The sequence below is a fragment of the Cavia porcellus genome, unplaced genomic scaffold, assembly GCF_034190915.1.
Source record: "Cavia porcellus strain 051 isolate PalLab524CR breed Dunkin Hartley unplaced genomic scaffold, mCavPor4.1 scaffold_1, whole genome shotgun sequence".
Classification (NCBI taxonomy): Eukaryota; Metazoa; Chordata; class Mammalia; order Rodentia; family Caviidae; genus Cavia; species Cavia porcellus.
This window is the reverse complement of record NW_026947484.1, coordinates 147,546,507-147,563,958: the sequence shown is the minus strand read 5'-3', so window position 1 is coordinate 147,563,958 and position 17,452 is coordinate 147,546,507. Positions and strand designations below refer to the sequence as shown.

Here is a 17,452-nt window from a genome sequence, read left to right as displayed (position 1 = left end):
CACTTGAATTTCATGACACTTAACTCTTGGTTTTCCCATTCTCCTTTGCCGGGTCCTTTTTTCACTCTTGGTTTTCTTGTCTCATTCTTCTTTGCTCGGTCCTCCTTTTCTCTTCATGAAGGATTTTTCCATAGTTTAGTCATTGTTAATCATCCCTTTCCCATGTATCCATCCACACTCACTGATGCCCAATTGCTGAAATTACAGGCATGCGCCACCACCGCCGGGCATATATACTTCTAAAAAAATGTAAATAGGGCATAGGTTGTTTTGTCCTATAATTTTCAGAGTTTAGGACACAGCGACAAGTAACGAAAGAGCCCATGAACTCATTCATACAAGTACGTAGGTTTGCATATACTTATGCTTCAACTTTGGTACTTCCTTATTGCCCGCAGCTCACAGGCTTCAGCCTGTTTTCTTTAGGACCTTCATAACCCCGGAAGTAAAAAGGAAGAAAAAGGACTCAAGAAAAAACTATTTCCGTTTCCGTGTAGATGCGCCGGGGCAAACAACATGGCGAAGACCGGAGAAAAGAGTGGCGGCAGCGGGAAGAAAACCTTGAAAAGGAAAGCTACTGTGGAAGAGCCTGAAGAGGGTACGGTCACCGGAGATGGAGCGACGCAAGGCGGGGTCCAACCTCCGAAAGCCACTGCCTTCCCCCCAGGCTTCAGTATTTCGGAAATTAAGAACAAGCAGCGGCGACACTTAATGTTCACACGGTGGAAACAGCAACAGCGGAAGGTATGCGAGGGGCCGGGGTGAGCGGGCGCATGCGCTAGTCTTTGGCGTGGAAGAGGATTGGGAGTTGTCAGAGCTTGGGGTGTTTAGCCAGGATCCTCCACCTGCGCAAAGTGCGCAGGAAAGTTCGTCAGGAAGTGTAATCTCCTGGCTCACGGCTCCTGATTCTCAATCTGCCTTGGAGACTTAGTGGAGCCTGATCGTCAAGGCGAAGGGTTCCCTTCCTTTCCAACGCCCAGAGCCGTCCACTCAGAAAGCTAGAAATCTTGTTCTCTTAGTGAGAATTACCCTAAAATCTCAACTCCTCTGTTGTACGAACCGTATCCAGATTTGATGAACTTAGGGAACATGTGGTACAGGCAATACATAACAGATAATGCAGCCTTTTCCTGCAGTAACACTTACTGACGTCAGTACTGTTAAGTTTCTAGTAATTATATTCATACTGTTATAGGAGGCAAACAACAAATTAGGTTTAAAACGACTTATCTCAGGTCATAGTACTCTTTTGTAGTTAGATTGCTACTGGAAGAAAGCATGTGTTTCTGCATGTTACAGAAGTTCACCTATAATACTTGCCTCTTCTTACTAGAATTTTTGGAACCCTGGACTGTTTCTTGATTCATTCTAAGTGCCAGAGAACTACTGAAATACATAAAAGGGCCGTGTAACACATCTGATGTGCAAGTATAAGGGAGAGGTGTCGTAGACTACTTGTTTTTTGGTTTCAAACCAAAAACCTGATGGCTGAGGGTTAGAAGTTATTGGAAAAAAATATTTTTTATTTTGTATCTAGTACTCTGTCTAGAAAACAGAAGATACATATTTATAATAAATAATCCTAACTTTGTGAGTTGTCACGAATTTTAAAAGCATATTTTGATTATAAAATATGAGCATCAGAAAAAAAATAAGGTTTTTTTGGAATGACCTAAAAACTCATTTCCTTTTTCTGTTTATCTGAGTGCGTTCCAAGAGAAACAACTAGCATAACTATGACCATTAGGATGAAACTGTTTAAGAAAACCAAAACTTGTTTACTTGTTTAGATGTGCGTTTTGCACTTTGAATAATTTTAACTTGAATTATTATAGCAAAAGTTAAAAATAAGGGTATTCTAAATGCTCACCTTGCCAGTTTAGACTTTGAAGAAGTGAAGTGTGTTAAGTCATGTTGATTTGACTTAGTTACTTAATTATAAAAATGTTTGATTACTTTAGTATGCCATTTCCCAGTTAAAATGTTCATAGAATTAGTCATTTATAATATCAGTGTGTTCCTGACATAACTAGTGGTTTTTCAATAGTGTTCTTTTGTTTTTAACCCTTTAGGAAAAGTTGGCTGCTAAGAAAAAACTTAAAAAAGAGAGAGACGCTCTTGGTGATAAGGTAAATAAAAACTTTAGTCATCTACTTTCCTATACTAAATAATGTTACAGTGATTACGTCTCTAAAATTTATGAAATATTTCAGATATATAAGAAAGTACAAAAAATATCTTTCTGTCTTTTTTACGCTGCTTAACATAAAATGTTGAAACCCCTTTGCCTGCTTCTTTGCTCATGTTCCCCCTCTAAAAGTAACACTCATGAAATTGTTTTATTTTTCCCAGGTGCTTCTTTATACCATTACTGTGTATGGTGCCATATCTAAACAAAAAGCGTAATGATGGTGTTTTATATGCTTAAAAGGCAGAGAAACCTCTTAATTTTGAAGGGAAATTATCCAGGTTAGGATAAAAGACTTTAGCTCCCCTGGTTGAAGTTAGGCTTTGTCAGACAAGGCTGCCTAAAGGCAGGACAGGGCCTCTTCTATGTGAAGTGGAGTCACGTGATTAAGAGAGCCAAAGGAGAGGGTAGAAACCTGTGAAGAGTGGCAGTAGGGCAAGACCTGCCTGGATAGAGTATGGCAAAGAAAGAATGCATCAAGAAAGGTTTTGGCTATTTTTGTGTTGATAAGCGAGTGGAATCTTTCTACTTAAAAATATAAAAAGAGCTACCAAGTATTCCTACATTGTTGCACAGCTAAATTATTTTCTTTAGCTTCATTTTACTTATACATAGTATTTCCTTGGTTATGATTTGTGCTTGGGAAATTTTAAAAACATATCACTGCTTCCATTCTTACTGTTAAAAGGTACTATCTTAGTTACTTTATTCTGTTGCTGAGACAAAATACCCAACACTCAAAGTTATGGAGGAAAGGTTTATTTATCTTAGTTTGTAGAGGTTTCAGTCCATTGTTGGCTGGCTCCAAGGAAGATGGCACATAGCAGAGGGGCAGCAGTCACGGCGCTAGAAGACAGCAAAAGCAACAATGGAGTTTACAGCATCTTTCTGCCTCTTTCATTTTATCCACAGTATCAGGATTAGGGCGGTGCCAATCCAGTCAGTGGACTGATCCAGCAATCATTCACCCTTAATCCCAGCACTAAACCATGAATCAGTCATACACTCTGGAATCAGCCACCTCTGAAAAAGCCCCATCTAAAAACTGTATGAGGCTTTGGAGGGACATCTAGACACAAATCATTAACAGGTACCAAGTAAGAATAAAGTTTTTCAAGAAAGAGAAAAATATTAATAATATAAACAAAGTGAATATTCTGCTTTTTCAGGCATTCTCTTAATGGTATTAGATTAAACTGTATGAAATTGTCAGTATTTTTTGTTTGTTTGTTTGTTTGTTGTACCAAGAATCAAACCCAGGGCCTCACGCTTGCCAGGCAAGATCTGTGCCACTGAGCTACACATCCCTGGCCCCAGTAAAGACTATTTTGACCTGTAAAATTCTGATATATCAAGCAATATTAGTATCTTTGAAATTCTTCAGTAGTCACAGGAAATTAATATGCTATTAATCACCATTTTAAGATATCACAATTCTTATTTTTTAGACTGGAAAACTACAAAACTTGTTTCATAGAGTAAAAAAAAATCCAAAATAGTTTATTGGTTAATACTTTCCACATATCCTTGCAAGCATACATGTATTGTGAATTAGTTTTGGTTATTGTGTTCTTACAGTTCTGTTCTTGCTGCTTGCAAGTCATTTTTCGTTTCTTGTTTTAAACTGAGTATACCTGACTGCTGATTTTAACACTGTCCCATTTTGTTGATGCTATAAGGTGCTTAATCTTTATACTGTTGTTAGATATTTGCTGTTTATTTTCATTATTAATAGTGATACCACGTGTTTCTTTGTAAAGATAGTGTTACCCTATCACCCACCATTACTTACCGTAAATTCTCCAAACCAAAGTAGAATTATGAAGTCAGATTAGTGAATATACTTTTATGTTTCTAAATAACTTTCTGGAAGTACAGAAATAAAGTCTAATATATAGACTTTTGTAATTTTTTTTCCCATTCAGTTGTTTGCTTTCTTACTTTGTTTTCCTCTGTGATGGATAATTATTTTGATAACTACTTGGATTAGTGCTTCTAGCTAGTTTTAAGCTGTTTAATTAGCTATTCTTCCAATATGTATTATATGTCTCTTCTCAGATTATTAAAAAGCAGTATTCAGTTTTTTTTTCAATCAGGATTGTTGGAACAATAGCAGTAGAATGAGTTGAAATAAGGAACAGATTATGTTTAGGAGGTAGTGGTAGATTTGTTTTTCCCCCAACTATATTGTAAATCACTAATGTAAAATGCTTTTAAAAACTATCTTTTTCTTTTATTTAGGCTCCACCAAAACCTATACCTAAGACCATTGACAACCAACGAGTCTATGATGAAACTACAGTAGACCCTAATGATGAAGAGGTAATGTTAGAAGTCTTAAGTGAATTTGAATAGTCATCCTTGATAAAGTTACATGCTGATATGTTAACTGTGCTGCCTGGCAGCGTTATGTAATGTACCATAGATCCAGCAATAATGTTTGATGGCATAATATATTTGCCACATTATTTCATAATTGATTTGTCCAATAATACTGTAGAAAAATACAGTAAGCACTTTCTACCAATGCATTGACTGCTATGACTAGATAAACTTTTACATTTGTCATTTAATCTCTGAATTCTGTTTAATATTTTAAAAAGAATCCTTTTTAATGCAGATTTTTGTAGCATTTGTTAGGTATTTTAATGTCTAATGACAATTTATACCTAAAACTCTTGGTCTCAAGATAATCCACTCTGAATGTGTTCTCCTAAAATGGTTTGCAAGATTATAATAAATCAAGGCTTTATAGTTTCAATATTTTAAAAGTTTTCATAATGGAAACTTGGTTTTGTAATATTTGTTTATTTTGAAACAATAACTGCTGCCAATATTGTTTTACATATCTTCTAGTACAGTTGTTTCTTCAGGCAGTCAGTCTTCTAACAAATGTTTATTAATTGTTTATTATATATTGGTATCTATTTGATTTATATATTGGTATCTATTTCAAAGACTCAAGATTCATCAGTGGACCAAACACATACACTGTCTCTTTCTTATAGACACACATACCCACGTGCATACAGAAGAGGAGGGAGAGAGAAAAGGAGAGGGAGAAAATAAACACAGTAAAATAAGTTAGTCCTGCTAGCAGGTACTACTTTAAAGGAGTAGAGAAAATTTAGGACTATTTGAAGTAAGAGAGGATTTGCAGTTTTATATATGTATATATATGGTAATGTGTATGTATGTGGGTACATTTTGATTTTGTTTTGATGTATTTTCAGATTTAATAAAAAAGTAATTCACATACATCTTTAACCTAAGTTTCCAAAATATTATATTGTACCACACTCAAAATCAGACAACATCAGACAACAGAATCAGACGTTGATACACAGTATTACCTAAGCTATATCTTATTCAGATGTCACCAGTAATATTTCTTTTTAACAAAAGAAAAGTTCTAGGTCATTTCATTCCATCCTCATGACTCCAGCTTCCTTTATCTTGAATGCTTCAGTTTATTAGCTTTTCATGACACTAACAATTTTTTTAAGAGTATAAACTAAATATTCTGTAGAATGTCCCTTGTGTGAGTTTCTCTGATGTTTCCTCTGATTATATTCAATTTAGGTACCATTGGTCTTGCATCTAGAGGAATACAGCAGGTGTGTTATAAAAACTTTTAAGTGCCTCTTACTAGGAACCACATGATGTTGATGTTCCTATTTCTGTTTGTGTTAACTTTGATTACTTGATTAAGGTGTATTTCCAGTTGATAGTAGAGAAATTGTATCTTTAATCAGCAATTTTCTTGTTATGAATGAGTTGAGCATCTTTTTCCCCCCTTGTCCTTTTCTTTCCTAATCAATTATTTGATTTGTATCTCATTTTTCTGTTGCTGGGTTACTTTTATATAGGATGGTCAGGATAAGTCTCATTGAAAAGATGACCTTTGACAAAAATTTAAAAGATAATAGGAAGTGAGCCATCTTGAGTTAAGAAAATACCTACTGCAAAAACCCTCTGGCAGGATTGTGCCTCCTAGCTTTTGAAGAATGAGGCCAGCGTGACTAAAATGAGTAGGGGATAATTGTAGAATAGGTACCAGGAAAATACAATCTTATTGGCCATTGTGAGGAGTTTGGTTTTGCATCTGATGTGATCAGACAGTTTTTAAATGTGAGTACATACTATACTGAGAATATAATTAGAGCCGGTAAGCAGACTAGTTAGGAATCTATGATTTGCAGGACAGAGATTATGATGAGTACTTGAGTAGAGTAGATACAATGAAAATGGTAAAAACTGATTTCATTGGATTTTATTTTTATTCCTAGGTATTTGAAATTCACGGTACCAGAATTTCCTGATAGATTGGTTGTGGGATACGAAAATGAGGATTCAAACATGGTACCAGAGTTAGCCTAAGCAATTAAAAGAATGGAATTGTCAGTTACCTAGATATGAAGCAGATTTAAAGAGGAAATCAAGAGTTCAGTTTTGGATGTGCTGTTTGAGGTGATTTCTAAGAATTTTTAGAAAAGACAGGCAGCTGAGCTATGAGTTTGGAATATAAACAGATCTTCACAGGTGACAAATTTGGAGACTGTAGATATATACAAAGTGTACATGTATGTAAAAATTTTCCTAGAATTTTTACCAATGGGAGAATTTGTTGGGGATGAGCAAATATTCGGCTTAACAGATGAGTACCAAAATCTTTTCCAAAGTGTTTGGATTATTTTATTTGCCATAGTACTAGAGCAATATTTTTATTCATCTACTTTCTGACTGTTATTATATTCACATTAGTGACAGAGTTGTCTCATCATGATTTAATTTATATTTCCCTGTTTGTTAATGTGGTTGAATATCTTTACACATGTGTACTGTTTTCTTTTAGAGATATAATATTCCTGTCTTTTGCTTAATTTTCTATCATATAGTGTATTTTACTGATTTGTACACATTTCCCTTATAATTTGGATACTAATTTTTATATGTGTTGAGGACTCTTTCAATTTATGCATTCTTAGGCAGGCATGGTGGCACACACCTGTAATCCCAGCACTTGGGAAGCTGAAGCAAAAAGATCACCGTGAGTTCAAGGCCAGCCTGAACTAAATAGTGAAACACTATCTCAAAAAACCAAAACTAGTTTATGAATTCTCTACTTTCTGTAGTATCTTTGCAGGGACAGAAGGTCTTAACTGTGACCAGTAAGTTAGATTACCCACTTGCTTGGTTTGAGGGTCTTCCAGATTAATAAAGCATACTTCTGGATATGTCTGGTCAGTCAGGGAAGCATGATCTTGGAGCCTTTATTTGGTCCCTTGGCCTTTTTCAGCACTGTCCCCCATCCTGCCTCCCAGCCACCATGAACTAAGCAGGCCAGGTCATCATGAACTGAACCCCTGAAATTGTGAGTCTAATTAAACCTAGTGTCTCAGTGACTGGAAATTTAATACATTAACACAGTTCAAATTTTAAAACATTTTAATATTTAATGTAATTTATGGCTGATTCAAGAAATCTTTATCTCATGACCTTAAGTCTTCGTCTTCCCCAAAAGAGTTGCCTTTCACATTCATTTACTTATTAGCGATTTTCTATTTGATATGAGAAAGAAAACTCAGTTACTTAATTTCCTATCTTAACCACTTGCATATAGATGTATATAATCACTTTTCCCATCACCAGTTTTAGAGCAGTAAAACATTCCCCCATAGTATCCTTATAATACTGTGTCATATATCAAGTAACCATATGTATTTGGGTGTTGGGGCTGTGTGATTCATCAGTTTATCACTACATCATTTCCTTAATTATATGACTTCTCAAGTCTCAGTATCTATAAAGATGTGTCGTCTCTCACTCGCCTCCACCCATCTCTTCATCAAAATTGTTCTGGATTTTTCTAGGCCTATACTTTTACAAAACTCCATAAGGATTGGAGTTTTGTTGTTGGTGGTGGTTTTTCTTTTTTTTTTTTCCATAAAAACTGTAAATGGCACTAAAGTAGATCAGATTGCTTTACTTATATCTTTTTTTAGATACTGAAAATATATTCAATACTTTGTATAATTTTCTTCATACGTGTGATTTTACAAACCAATATTGTTAGAGCTATTCCCAAGTATCTTAGGCTTTCTGTTAGTGTGTTGCTTCTGTGTAAATGGTTTTGTTTGCTATTTTATGAAATTGCAGTTGATTTTTAGACTTCTAGCCAGAGTTGACCTAAACTAATTTCTAACAATATATCTGAGTATTATTTTCATTTTTATGTTAGATAATAATTCCAACAAATGACATTTATTTCAGTGATTTAATGCTTTATTTTTCTCGCTTGTTTTGATTAGAATATCTAACATAATGAGAAATAAATAGAAAAATCAATAATGTTATCTTTGCCATGCATCTGATTTCAAAAAGATACTTTTGACCCATCATCTTTAATGTTTATGTCATTAGTGATACATTCTCCTTATGGGTTAAGAAAATTCCATTTATTATGTTTTGTTTTACCATTAAAAGGATACATTCTTATAGTCTCACTCATGAACACAAACATACATTAATTCTAACCAAAGTATTAAAAACCATATACAATATACAGAAATAAGATAAGAATGTCTCCTTTTTATTCCTAATATTATATATATGGAAGTTTTACCAGAGATACATGTACTGTATTTTGTATTCTTTTCAAAGTACTTTTTTCTTTAATCTGCTCTGATAAATCCTTATTTTCTAATTCTATATTTACCCTACTCTGCCATAGCATATTATAACTGATTTCTTCTATGTAATTGTATGTCATTACACATTTGTCAAACTCCCATGTCCCACCAGTATATTTTAGTTCATTGCTCTTCCCTCAGTGTTCATTATTTCTTCTGCGTAAGTTTTGTGTCCCCTCCCCCAACTTTTTAAGATAGAAGCTTAGATTATCACTTTTAGACTTCTCTTTTTAATATAACAGTTTAAGGCTCTGATTTTTACTCATCATTGCTTTAACTATAGTCTATAAATTTTGGTATGTTTGTTGTGTCTTTATTTTCATTCCATTCAAGGTATTTTGTAATTTCTCTTGTGACTTCTTCCTTGGCTTATCAATTAAATGTGTTCCTTAATTTACAGGTTTTTGAGAATTTTCCAGATTGCTTTATTGCTAATTTCTAATTTTATTTTGTAGTTGTGGAACATACTTTAATGTCTGTCTTTTTCAATTAAAGCAGACTGTTATGTGTCTTAGTATATGGTCTAATTTAGAGAATGTTTTACATAGCCCTTGAAAAATATGTATTCTGTCTGCCTGAGTTGGATTATTACATATGAGTTGGTTCAAGTTGGTTGATAGTGTGGTTTACATCTAGTTGTATTAGTTACTGAAAGCAAAGCATTGAAGTTTTTACCTATAGATGCTCAATTGTCTTATTTCTTATATATTTTGAGGGTTTTTTTTGCTTTTGTCTTTTTCAGAGTACTTTTGATAGGTATGTAATATATTTGTAGTTATGTTTTTATGTAAATTACATAAATATATATTCACATCTTTCTGGTATACTGAACCTTAATCCAATTTAAAATATCCCTCATTGTCTCTAGCACAGTGATGGCGAGTCTTTTAGAGATGCAGTGCCAAACTGCAATCCAAAACCCACTTATTTATCACAAAATGACAATACTGCAGTTAAACTGGAATACTGAAGTTGTGGTTTAGAAAAAACAACTCATACATTAACATTATTGTCTGAAAAGAACACGTGTCAGTTCAGCACTGCAGTTCTAGCTGTATTTCTTAATGTTTGTTTTGTCATACAGCCACTTAAACTGTCTTCATAAGTACTGTTTGCATGGTACATTTTCATGATTTTACATTCAGTGTATTTATGACTGAGTTTTAAATGTATCACCTTTGGAGATCAGATAGCTGGATCTTATATTCAGTCTGACGTATTTAATGTTAATTATTGATGTAGTTGGATTTATTTTGCTTTTTTTCTAGCAAATCTTTAACTTCTTTCTCTTTGATTTTTTACTTTCTTTTTGAGAATTTTCTAGTATACCATTTTTAAAGCTAATTGTATTTTTTAGTGGTTTCTTGTAGAATTACAATATGCATCAGAGTTGGAAGTTTGCCTCAGTGGTAGATAGCTGCTTGTCCTATGTTCGATCCCCAGCACTGACAAAAACATTACAACATTAATTTTTATTAAAAAGTCTTACTAAAACAAACACTGATGCAATCTAGTACAATACAATAGGCTTGCAGTAATATAGCTTTGTTTCCTCCACCTCCTTCATGCTATTTTACATATTCCTCGTGTTATAATTACTGCTTTAAAACAACCTGAAATTTTGCAAAGAAATTAAAGAGTGTAAGTACACAGTTTTATGAACCTATGTACTTACTATATACAGCACTTTTCTGGTCTGTTACGATCAAATGTCATTTTCTTTGTTGGTAGGACTTCCTTTAGTTTCTTGTTTTTGACAGGTTTAATAGCTGCTAATTATCTCAGTGCTATTTATCTGAAAATATGCCTTTTTGCCTTCATTTTAAAAATTTTACAGAATAGAAAAATATTTGGCACTTTTTTTTAATACTTTGAACATACCATTCCACTGCATTTTAAACTTTCAGTATTTCCACTTGTATCATTGTTCCTTTTACTTAAACTTTTCCTGGTTTTGGCTTTTAGCAGTTTGACATTAATGTGTTTAAGTATTGTTCTTTTTTTTAAATCCTACTTGGGATTTGCTCAGCTTCGTAGATCTGTTAATGTTTTCCTTACTTATGGTGTTGTCGGCCATTATTTCTTCAAATATTTTTCTGCTCCTGTCTTTTTCTGGGAGCTCTTTTATACATACTGTCAAAATGTTTGACATCATCTTACAGGTTTCTCCAGTTTGCTGTACTTTCTATGATTATTTTGTTTAGTCTAGATCATAAGCATTCAATTTTCAGGTTTACTGTTTTTCTACCATGCCAGATTGACTATTTAGTCCATATTTCCTTTAAATAGTTGTATATATTAATTAGTGCTCCTTTGAAGTCTGCTAAATTCAACATCTGGACCCATTTAGCAGGTATTGACTACTTTTCCCTGATTATGTATTATGCTTTTTTGTTTCTGATAAACCTAATAATTGTTTGAAAATCAGACATTTTAAATATCATTTTGCAGCATCTCTGGATTCTCCTTTATTTTGTAAGAGTTTTTGTTGCATTAGTAGTTTATGTGGACTTAAACTATGTACCCTGTCTCCCTGACAATAGCACTGTGACTCCACGCAGTTTTAAAATTTTAACTAAGCTGCCTAGGGATTGTTCCTGTATGTGTGGATTAATGCTCACTCAGTGATTAGGCAGACTGTTGAGCTACCTCAAGCCCCTCAGACATCCATGCCAGCTGAGCTGTGTGTGGATTGAGGAGTGCCTTTCTAGTTACAGCCAGTTCTCAAGTCTCCCTTGCCTTTCACATTCAGTGCATTTTCAGGACTTCTCCAACACATGTGTAAAGTTAGTTGTCAGCCATGGATTTGTGGGGAGATCATGGGTCTGATTTACAGAGAACCCCTTTAAATTTTCAGCAGGTCCATACTTACCCTGAATGGTCTTTTCAAACCTGTGTGGTTTTAATTACACCTGACTAACTCTTCCCTTAGTTCAGTCTACCACCTCCAAATCCAAGATGGTTACTTCTTACCTACCATCATATTGAAGTTAATAAAAGTATTTTCACTGACCAAGATAATTCCTAATATTCTTGCCTATTTTATAGCCATTTTTCAAGAATAAACATGTCTGTTTATGCACTGAAATGATTATTGGTTTTATCTAGTTTTATTGTTGTGTTCTAAAGGAAAAAGCATCCCACCTCTTCAGGTAGCCACTAACATTAGTCTCTCCTCAGTCTTCAGATCCTGTCAGCTAGGTAGTGTCAATAGTCTGACCCAGTACAATATTTGTTTGATGTAAAATTAACATCTTCTCTGTTTTCAGGTTGCTTATGATGAAGCTACAGATGAATTTGCTCCTTACTTCAACAGAGAAACTTCTCCCAAGATTCTCATCACCACATCAGATAGACCCCATGGGGTAAAATACATAGATTAGTTCTTGAATTTTTAAGTATAGTTCTTGAATTTTTTAATTACCTTTTATTCTGATGTTTCAGTTAATGTGTTCAGAAGAGTTAAATTGCTTTAATGCCTGTGAATAAGCTAAATAAAAATCAACTATTGATGTTGAAGAGGTTCATTAAGCATGATTCCTCAAGATAAGAGTTTCTTGGGCTCAGCATTATTAACATTGTAGGCTGGGTAGTCCTTTATTATGATGAGCTAATCCAATTCATCATAGGATGGTTCGCAGCATCCCCAGCCTCTTTCCATTAGTAATCGCAGAAGTATCCTACATGTTGCCAGATGTCTCTTGGTGGAGCAAAAGTGTTGAGAATCACTCAGCTTTAAGATGATCAGCCTTTGATAAAAGATGAAACATAATTTTCATTTTTCCCCAGTCTTCCTATTACCCAAACTTGCCAGCAGTCATTTCTTTATGAATATAAGCCATGTAGTATTTTATTCTTTTTCACTTTTGAGAATTTTTATTATTTTGTTTTACAGAGAACAGTAAAACTCTGTCAGCAGCTCTCAACAGTTATACCCAACTCACATGTTTATTATAGAAGAGGACTGGCTCTGAAAAAAATTATTCCACAGTGCATCTCAAGAGATTTCACAGATCTAATGGTGATTAATGAAGATCGTAAAACACCAAGTATCCTTTTCGTTTTAAGAAGTTTTTGTATTCCTTCCCTCATCCCTTATTTTAAAAAATAAGGAAATGTTCCCTATAACTCCCAGAACATTATTTTCTTCAAAAATACCTATTTCGGGGGCTGGGGATTTAGCTCAGTGGCCTAAGTGCCTGCCTGGCAAGCACGAGGTCCTGAGTTTGATCCCTAGTACCAAAACAACAACAACAATACCTATTTCTATACAAGATTCTATAAACTGATTTTTTTCCTTTTTATTCAGTACACATTTTTAGGAGGCAACCTGTTAGAGCTAAGATATTGTTTTAATCATTTTGAAGGATGCAGAATGAAACAGATGGCCTTTAGGGAATTCAGAGTAAACAGACGTATAAACTAATAAAACATAGTGTGGGATAGTTAAAGAAATACAGTGTATAATATAAACCTGTGTTCGTCTACTCTGTCCTGAGTATGTCAGGAAGGACTTCACATAGAAAGAGATGTTTAAGTGGGCCCAAGGGAGTGAGTAAGGTAAATAAGCCAAGACAGGAGCATTTAGTGTAGAGGGCAGTCATTTAGGGAGGGAGTGGCATGAAAGGGCAAACCCAGTTGGATCTGCATGTTTTGGTCTGGTTATGTCAGATGTTGCGTAGCCCTTGTCACAGAATTAAGGGTCTAAAGTGAGAATCTAAGCCCATACTACATAATGGTGGTCTTTTAGATTTCAGTATCAATTCAAGGTAAATATATCACCTGAGCCCAAACTGTGTTTTGAGACAAGGGATGTCTAGATTTATTTTTACTTTCATTTTATTAACTAGTGGCTGTGATACAGTAATTTAAAGATGACCAACTGATTAAGTCAAAATTATTAGGATTAGCAAGAGAACAATGGGACTGTTTTGTCACCAAGACATGTCTTTTATCATTGAACACTATTTAAAATTATTTTAAAAGGTTACATTTTAAATATCCATTTTTTATGACTTTTATTATTTCCACTACAACTTAAGTATATTTATTCACTTGTAGTTTTCTGGAAACTAAAATAGACAAAAACTAGCTTTTTAATGTGGTATTTCGTTGAGTATCATTTAGCTTAACAAGATTAATATATCAAACTAAAGTCTTTTGTATTCACTATTCCAGAAAAGATCTTGTAAAGTACTTGCTGCCTTTTTTTAATTGTGCCAGAAGAGTAAGTGTCAAGGTCTGCTTGCCTTATTATTTTGGGCAATTAAAAGTTGGTAGTAATTCTTTGCTAAGTAGGCAGTCATCATTTCAGTAAAATATTGTTTTACTGAGATTTTTATACAGGCACACACATTTTGCTTATACAATCTGTAGTCTTCAGAAAGCTTACATTCTTTTAAATATAAAACTGTCTTTACCTACAATATATTAATTGAACACCTGATTAAGCTGTCAACCTCTTTTTGTTATTATTGAAATAGACTTAGTCTAGATAGAGGAGGTAGGAACAACCATGATACTGTTAACAATCTAGATGGAAAACTTCAAGGATCTCAAGACAGTTAAGATGCTGTGGTAGAAGAAAAAACTTATGTGAAAGATGTAAGATTTGGAGGGAGGAGAGCAGTTGAAGATAACCAAACATGGCCACATGTATTTTGTAGATTTCTGTGTAAATAGACCTGAGACAGTGTTGATTTTCATAACATGTAAGGTTCAGTTTTTAACCCCTTAACAGTTTACCCTGAGCCTTGGGGTAATCAGTACCCCAAGTATTGCTTGAGCAGGTGTCATTCAATCAGTTGGATAAATTTGATAAAATTATCATTTTCATATTGTTATAAAAACAGAAAAACATGCAGTAATACAGGTCATACTGTATTATTTGCTAAGTGGCTGAAGAATCAGTTGTTTGAAAAAACATGCTGTAAATTGAAATTCTTGTCCATTACCATCAGTGCTGCCTATCTGTACAACTAAACAATACCCAGAATTCATTCATTGAAAAAGGAGAGGTTACAGAAAAGTTGTACTATAAAGATTTGAGGAATGTTGTATAAGTGGTAATCTTAAGTTTGCTGCAGCTGGGACTTTTAGAACCATTGGGCTAGTGATGCTGCCAATTCGTAGTATGTTTGATTCATTTGTAGTTTAGTATCTAGCATAGTTCTCTGTTCATGTTAGAAAATAAATAGCAACTAATTGGTTGATTGGTTATAACTTGTGATGCACAATAAACCTAAGAGTAAGAGCTTAAGAAATACTAATATCCTTGATTTCAACAAGAGGATTTACAAGTGTCTGGTCTGCTAAGATACAGTTTGCTGCATCTTAACTTTAATGAACAGATGGACTTATTTTAAGTCACTTGCCAAATGGTCCAACCGCTCATTTTAAAATGAGCAGTGTTCGTCTTCGAAAAGAAATTAAGGTAAGTTTTAGTACTGATCTCACATTACTTGATAAGTTGTGTCATAGAGCAAACCAATTTGAGAAACATTTATTCCCAGTTAAAGCTAGTTTTACCTACTTTATTTTCTTGAGATTATGATTGTTATGGCAGACAGTAGTCCTCATACAAATCATATTTTCTAGGACCTTTCTGATGTAATAACTGCATATTAAAATGTACTTTTGTGTTTAAATAAACCATGTGGCAACTATTGGGTTTTTTTGTCATATAAATTATGAAATTGCACTGAGGTATTGTTTTACCAATTAGCTTAATGTATTACTGTGGTTTCATTTTTTTTTCTAGAGAAGGGGTAAAGACCCAACAGAGCACATACCTGAGATAATTCTGAATAATTTTACAACAAGGCTGGGTCATTCAATTGGACGTATGTTTGCTTCTCTTTTTCCTCATAATCCTCAATTTATTGGAAGACAGGTTGCTACATTCCACAATCAGCGGGATTACATTTTCTTCAGATTTCATAGGTGAGGAACATCCTTAATTGCTTAATTGGACTTTGATATGAATCATGAAATGTTTTCAATGTGAACCTGTTTTCTACTGTATTATAAGGAAATTGGTCTAGATGAGTAACTCTCTTGTCTTTGAAGGTACATATTCAAAAGTGAAAAAAAAGTGGGAATTCAAGAACTGGGACCACGTTTTACCTTAAAATTAAGATCTCTTCAGAAAGGAACCTTTGATTCTAAATATGGAGAGTATGAATGGGTCCATAAGGTATGTGCTTACCCTTTGAAAACCCATTTAAGTAATTTTTTTAAGCATGTAAGTTAAAACCATGTGCTTTTAAAACATGGGTTATTTATACCTTAAGGTATACTTGTGAATTTCTTCCCTCTGAGCTAGAAAGAACTTGTTGGTGTGGTAGTACAGTGATGGCAAGGAATGCCCAAACTACAACCCAGAATCCACTTATTTTCATAAAGTGCCAGCACTGCAGTTAAACCTGAATAGACGTTATAGTTTAAATTCACTGAAAAATAACCACCCATACATTAGTATCTTTTGTAGTGATAACGTTCTTAAAGTAGAACTAGCAACATCACCTAGGACCTTGATAGGAATGCAAATTCTTGGGCCTCATATCTACTAAATCACCTAGAGGTGGGGCCCACTATGCATTTTTCCAGTGTGATTCTACTGTGTGTTTCATAAGAACTGCTACAAAAGATTCATACAAGTCTGGGGATAATCTTAAATCATATAGGAAACATTTTTATAGAAAGTTTTCCATCTACTAAGCAGTATACTTTTAAACAGTACTATATACTTTTTATAAGATTTTTAGAAAGTCTTTCTCATCTACTAAGCAGTTTTATACAGTTTTAAAACATTTTTATTTTAAAATTGTAATATCCATCATCTTTAATAAGGCTTAAAACTATTTTAGGTCTCAAACTCAGTTTTTCAGTACAAAGACCTAAAAAAGCTAGTTTTTATGATCTTAAGTAAGTTGTTCATTATATTTTCTTCTCTTTTCTAATTTTCAGCCCCGGGAAATGGATACAAGTCGAAGAAAATTCCATTTATAAAGTACTGTGGAAATAAATAGTATTCAATTTTGCTGAATAAGGCTTGTCTTGAACTTGGTAAATTCTTTATGAGAACATCCTTTTCAAAATAGCGTTTAGTGCCTTTATGAACTATCTAAACAAGTATCCAAGTGCCATGAATTGCTACTCTGTATGTACCAAATACAAATAAAAATTATCAAGAGTTTAGAAGTTGTAAGTTAGATTTCTTAATTTATCTTATTTTAGGGTAATTTTGGAATTAAGATTCAGATTAATTTTCTAATTTGCATTTTCAGAGTGTATGTGAGAGATACAGAAGGGATAAATACCATGTAACCTCTGATATAATAGATTCATTTTAGATCCTCAGTGTCTGGCACACAATTTTAACTAAAATTGAGTTCACATTTCCTTAAGTTTTACAGAAGGGTAAAAGTTTAAAGCAAAATAATTTATCAGAACTTAAAGCAAAGTTCCTCTTTTCTTGCTCCCATTTACTTCATTACATTCCATTCAGACAATATCTTAAATTCTGGTTTTTCTGTTTAAGTCTTTTTAGTTCCACCCATTTCTGTTACTG

General features: G+C 33.8%; 1 protein-coding gene across 1 annotated transcript; it reads left to right on the top strand.

Annotated features, from left to right (window-relative positions):
• Nucleotides 1–485: 485 nt before the first annotated feature.
• Nucleotides 486–17,082, top strand: Rpf1 (ribosome production factor 1 homolog). The gene is made up of 9 exons (XM_003478801.5): nt 486–744; nt 2,073–2,129; nt 4,430–4,510; nt 12,150–12,245; nt 12,776–12,929; nt 15,231–15,313; nt 15,641–15,822; nt 15,949–16,075; nt 16,849–17,082. Exons 1-9 carry the CDS (start codon nt 517–519, stop codon nt 16,888–16,890), a joined length of 1,050 nt encoding a protein of 349 aa, XP_003478849.1. The 5' UTR covers nt 486–516; the 3' UTR covers nt 16,891–17,082.
• Nucleotides 17,083–17,452: the final 370 nt, after the last annotated feature.

What these genes read in the sequence shown, in the direction of transcription:
- Rpf1 (XM_003478801.5), top strand. Translation starts at nt 517, where the DNA reads ATGGCGAAGACCGGAGAAAAGAGTGGCGGCAGCGGGAAGAAAACCTTG. An exon ending in GGAAACAGCAACAGCGGAAG is followed by an intron (nt 745 to 2,072) that starts GTATGCGAGGGG and finishes TTAACCCTTTAG; the next exon opens with GAAAAGTTGGCTGCTAAGAA. An exon ending in CATCAGATAGACCCCATGGG is followed by an intron (nt 12,246 to 12,775) that starts GTAAAATACATA and finishes TTTGTTTTACAG; the next exon opens with AGAACAGTAAAACTCTGTCA.